Here is a 5,766-nt window from a genome sequence, read left to right on the forward strand (position 1 = left end):
GTTAAGTAGCTTTACCCGTTAGCAAGTACTAGAGCTCAGATTCAATCCCAAATCTGTCTAAAGTCTATGCTCACAAGCTTGGTTAGAATCTTAATATCTAGAAAGGTTGGAAGGTTACATAAAGAAAGTGAAATGATCCAGGCAGAAGGATTATTTCACTTTCCTTTAATCTCACCAAAGAAAAACAAGAGAATAAGTAAAATAATAAAACCCACTATTATTTGCATTGCATCACAGATATACTATATAATGATGGAGAATTGTAGAATATGCAAGTAGATGTAGAGCCTAAAACTATATACCCTATCTAAGAGGGGCACTATTAATTATTGGGCTTATGGAAATTAAGCTTACTATGACAGATCATAGGTGAGGGAAAGCTGGATGTCTAGAATCTTAAGTATAATTTCTCTATTTCTAAATATTAATTATTAATTACTAAATTATATAAACAAAAATTATGTGGGCAAAAGATAAAAAGATGTCTCATCCTGACTGTGACTGCTACATAGGATGCCAGGTTATTACTTTTGTCCTGCACTATGTTGTCTTCAACTCCATAGCATTAACTGAGCATCTGCTGTAAAGCTACCAGGTTGCTCAGCTCAGGAGTAGGAGTAAATGCTGTGCCTTGCTGCTTATGATCAGTATTTACTCTGAGTAGATGTTGATTAAGTGAGTATTATTCTTGGCTGGATGCTTTTCTATAAAATAATTGCCTTAACCCCCACAAAAACTCTGGAAAGGAAATTTAATTATCTTCATTTTTCAGTTGAGTAAATTAATACTCAGTTGGTTTTAAAGGTAACCCACCTGTGAGCATCCAACCTGGGATGTTAGCTTGAGGTCTGACCATGTTTTCTTCATTCTGTAGTGTTGTATCTTTCAGGTGACTTTAATTCCTTCAAGTTAGGGAAATTTTCCTCTTTTACATTTATCTGATGAGAATATGACATAAGGAGAAGTCAGGGGCTTGGAATAATCCTTTAGGACAGATGATATTTCTGCCACCCCTCATCACCTCTACCACCAGTTCTCCTAGGGATGGAGAAGAAACTGATAGGGTTAAGAAGGATAAAGAAAACAAGGATCTGCTCCTTCGTGGTCCAGAAGGTTTGACATTGAAGTGAGACACTCCCACATTCTGTAGGTGACTGCAAGGACAAACATATAGGGAGGAGACTGCCTGCTGGAATGGCAACCTGGGTGATGAGCCAGGCAGATGCCAACCAGCTGTCTCATGGTGTAAGCCAGACCCAGAACCCTATATATAAAGACAGTTCTCTGTCCAGATGCTTCAGCCTGAATGTCTGCTTGCTGCGAGGAGGGTGAGTCTAGGGTTTGGGTCCTGGGATTGGGTTAAGGTTGCATTTCAGGGGATGCCTAGATTCACGAGGGTGAGGCATAGTGGGGCGGGGGGAGCTGCAAGGAGAGGAAGAGAGGCACATAAACCTGAGGAGAAAAATCTGGTAGACTTTTTTTATGGGACATAAGAAGAGTACCTGCAGAGTTTGTGTGAAGAACTGAGGATCTGAAGTCAGTGTATTTACCTTTGATAATGGTGGCCTCCTCCTCAGGTACCATTTTCCTACATCAGGACCTCTTTCCCTGGAAAACATGCATTAGTAATTTACACTTTGTGAGCAGAGTTGTATGTAGGGGGGTTATTTTCCCTAAGGGCGTGTGTTTTTAAATACTCTCTATAAATGGAAAATGGAAGGTTTTGCCTTTCATTTTTGGTATTTCTGGAGCTTATTGAGAAGTGTTTTGTTGGATGAGTTAACTGTTAAATCAGCCACGATGCTGTGCTGGTCACTGGGCTGCCTGTATATGAACAAGTGAATTTAGGGAAGGCAGAGGAATGGAGACTGCCCTCTGTTTCTCCTTGGATAAATGTAGTGTTAGAGAATATACCTGCATCCCCCATGTCATGTTTGTAATGCTCCCGCTGTGTAGGGGTTTATGTGTGGCTGAATGTCAGTCTCGTGATTTAGGAATCTTGCACTTTCTGGGTTACCCTATCTTAGGCAGTCATTCCCTGACTTTAAGAGGGGCTGTGGTAAGATATTTGTGAAGCCAGTAAATTGTCCCAATTCAGGCGATTTACAATAGCAATCTGCCTGGGCAAGTTTTCATGGTGGTTCTGAGCCTTTCCAAAGGTTGGTGTGTTTTGTCTGTGTGTGTTTTGCATATGTTCATGAGGGCCATTTAAACAAATGTACCTAAAAAGATTCAATGTAGAGAAACAAACATTTTATGTTGGGGTTGAGCTGCCCAATAACTGACTGGATCCTTTATATCCAGTAGATGATTTTAGTGCAGATGGTGCCTGAATGCATGCTCCCATATGCTAATTTTTACATGTTTGCACATGTGTGTGTTGCCAGTGCATGTATATGAGGATATCCAAGTTCCTGTGGGTGTGGAGACCCCATATTAGGCTACAGCCTTGGAAGCACCTCTACCTTTCTGTGGAGTGCTCTCCTGACACTTAGGACAAGGAATCCTGTTGTCTTCAACAACCTCTTGTGTTGCACACTGGTATCCCACCCCTCCAGGGGGAGACCTTGGATGCCTGCACCCCTGGCTGTGCCTTTGAAGTTCTGTCAGATCAGGACTTCAGTTAGGTCCTTTGGTAGATCCAAGAGAGGTCTCATGGGCAGTGGTGACTAATATTGGGTCCATCTAACTCAGTGTGTTCTAGGGCAAAGGTTGAGTTGGGATGAAAGTACAGGGAAGAAGCAGGGTGTCTTCCCTTTGGTCCTAAACCCTTCCCCCTAACAACTCATCCTCCTGACACTGATCTTTTTACCATCAGGCCTCACTCACCTGCCTGCATCAGAACAATGTGTGACCAGCAGCAGATTCAGTGTTGCCTGTCGCTCCCCCAGTGCTGTGTGAAGAATTCCTCCTTCTACCCCTCCCAGTCCCCCAGTGCCAAGAGTCAGGTGGTAGTCCAAGTCCCCTGTGAGATGCAAATTATGGAGTGTCCTGCACCATGCCCAGCTCAAGTTTCCCAGGTAAAATGCCAGGCTCCATGTCAGTCCCAGACTATGCAGGTGAAGTGCCAGGCTCCATGCCAGTCTAAGACCACACAATCGAAGTGCCAGGCTTCAAGTAAGTCTAAGACCACCCAGGTGAAGTGCCACGCTCCATGTCAGTCTCAAGTCTCCTGTGTTCAATGCCAGGGCCCATGCCAGCCTGAGGTTTCCTATGTGCAGTGTGAAGCTCCATGCCCTGTTCAGACCTGCTATGTAGAATGTGCTCCCGCTTGTTATACAGAAACTTGTTACATGGAATGCCCAGTCCAGACCTTTGTACCCTATCCAGCTCCTCAGCCTGTCCAGACTTATGTGGCTTGTAACCCAGCTTCCCAGACTCAGGGAAGATTCTCAACCCAGTGCCTGTATCAGGGCTCCCAAGTCAGATACGCCCCGCAGCGTCAGTCCCCTGCTTCCTACAGCAACTGCACTCCACATTTCCAATCCGGGGCTTCCTATAGCACCTGTACCCCACAGTTCCAATCCAGGACTTCTTACAGGAACTGCGCCCCTCAGCGTCAGTCTCGGGCTTCATTTAGCACTTGTGCACCTCAGTGCCAGGCACGCGAGTCTTACGGGAGCTTCCCTGTCCAGCGTCACTCCCAGAGCACCGGCAGATGCCTCCCTCCTCGCCAGCAGCAGCCTTCCTACCGCAGCTGTTCCCCTCCAAGACGGTCTGAGCCCTACACCAGCTGGCTGCCATCAGCATCTTCTTCAAGTTCCTATAACTACTGCACCCCACCGCGTCGCTCTGAGCCCATCTATAGCAGTGGCTGTCCTCAGGGTCCCACTTCAGGCTGCTCTCGGAGATGCGGTCCCAAGGGCCGGGTAGAGATTTCCTCCCCGTGCTGCCCCAGGCAGGTGCCCCCGCAAAAGTGTCAGGTTCAGATTCCTCCCATCAGACGTTGCCCTGAGAGTTGTGCCCCACGACCCTTCTGGGGCGCCTCTTGCCCAGAGCTGAGGCCACGTGTAGAGTCACGTCCACTCCCAAGCTTCTGTCCACCACGGCGTCTGGATCAGACTCCAGAGAGATCACTGCAGCGATGCCCGCTTCCTGCCCCACGTTCATGTCCACGTCCTGCTCTACGGCCATATCCACGCCCAGAGCCATGTGCAAGGTCGGAGCCCCGTCCATGTCCTCCACTGCGGCGTCGTTCAGAACCCTGTCTGTGTCCGGAACCACATCCAGCCCCGCGTGCAGCCCCAAATCCCAGATCAGTGCAGCGTGAATTTCCCGAGTCACGTCCATGTCCACAGCCCTGTGAGCACCCAGAACCTTCCTCACTTCCAGAGCCAATTCCCCTTCCAGCACCCTGCCCAAGCCCAGAGCCATGTGTGGAGCCTAGGTGCTGTCCCAGCTCAAGCTCAGGACCAAATGCAATCCCATGCCCCGGAGACCTAGGCTGTCATGAGTCCAGCCCATGCCGCCTGGACACTGAGGGCCCCAGCTGTGGCCCAAATGGTTATAACCAGTGGCAAGGAAGTGGTGACAGCTTTGGACCTTGCGATGGGATTCCAGAGCCACAGGGTTTCAGTAATTGTGGAGACCAAGGAGGCACCTGTGTTGGAGTGAAAGGAGGTTCCTCTTCTGGAACAAAGGGTGCTTATTTTTAAGGAAGCATGGTTGAGACATCCCTGCCTCCTGCCCTGAAAATGTCATGCCTCCTTTCCCAGCAACCTCAATTTCCAACATGTTCTCTGTGCATCTTCCAAAGACAGTCGGAAGTTCCTTGATGCAGAAGTGATGTCCAAACTGCATTGCATGCCACCTCAGGATCCACACCTTAATCTTGAGCACCTTTCCAGCCTACATCTGGCTCCTCCCCTGTACACACCCTCAGTTCTAGCCAAACCAGTCTGGCTACCAGGGCACATCTGGATGTTCTCCAGAATATACCTTAGATGTCCCTGACTCCAAGCCTCTGCTCACTTCCCACCCTCCTTGCATGGACCACTTCTCTGCTATGCCCAGCCTCTGAAATCCAGCCCATCTTTCAATACATCTTCCTTGGAGTCTTTTCTGTTTGTTCCTACCCACAGGAGCCTACACTGACTTCCTAGAACTCATTACATTGTCTATACCAGCCACTTGGTAACTGCCCTGCCCTGCCCTACCTCTCTTGAATTATTTCCCTTTTAAGATGTGTCTGTTTTTCCTGTCCAAGTAGGTTATAAACTCCTATTTGAGTGGAGTGAGAATATCCTCGAAGTCCCGTGCTTCTCCTGGGGCAAGCAACTGCTCAGCAAGGGCTTGTGGGTTGGCAGCTTGAGCCATGATCTATCCCAATAGGCAACCCCAGCATCTGGGACAGCTTGAGGCCATGTAACAATAAAAATGATACCCTCAGAGTCTGAGTCCTGCATAATGCCTATTTTTTACTCTTCCTGACACTCTGGGATGATCTTCTTTATTATTTTTTTTCTTGAGTTTTCTGTACCTTGAGTTCTTGAGTTTATTGCGATCTGAGCTTTCCTTAACCAGTTGGGTTGCCTTGTGGGTTTTCTGTCTCCACTCAGTGTTGATGGGAGTCCACTAGCATCTGATGGGAGAAGCTGGGTGAAACGGCAGGAGGAATGAGGGACAAGAAGAATAACTCTTGCTCCTCAATCTGGGCAGGTCACCCAGCTTTGGGTGTCAGGAGGGGGAGGGGAGTTTGAGGAGAACTGGAAGTTCTCTGTGGTATTCCACACAGGGTACCCCCTTCTTTTGTAAGAATAAATTGTT

General features: G+C 47.9%; 1 protein-coding gene across 1 annotated transcript; it reads left to right on the top strand.

The window, feature by feature from the left end:
- Window positions 1-1,280: 1,280 nt before the first annotated feature.
- KPRP (keratinocyte proline rich protein) lies at window positions 1,281-5,139 on the top strand. The gene is made up of 2 exons (XM_032843570.1): window positions 1,281-1,328; window positions 2,819-5,139. The coding sequence occupies exon 2, from the start codon at window positions 2,847-2,849 to the stop codon at window positions 4,653-4,655; it is 1,809 nt and encodes a 602-aa protein (XP_032699461.1). The 5' UTR covers window positions 1,281-1,328; window positions 2,819-2,846; the 3' UTR covers window positions 4,656-5,139.
- Window positions 5,140-5,766: the final 627 nt, after the last annotated feature.

The sequence above is a fragment of the Lontra canadensis genome, unplaced genomic scaffold (assembly GCF_010015895.1).
Source record: "Lontra canadensis isolate GAN:19392208 unplaced genomic scaffold, GSC_riverotter_1.0 scaffold142, whole genome shotgun sequence".
NCBI classification, from domain to species: domain Eukaryota; kingdom Metazoa; phylum Chordata; class Mammalia; order Carnivora; family Mustelidae; genus Lontra; species Lontra canadensis.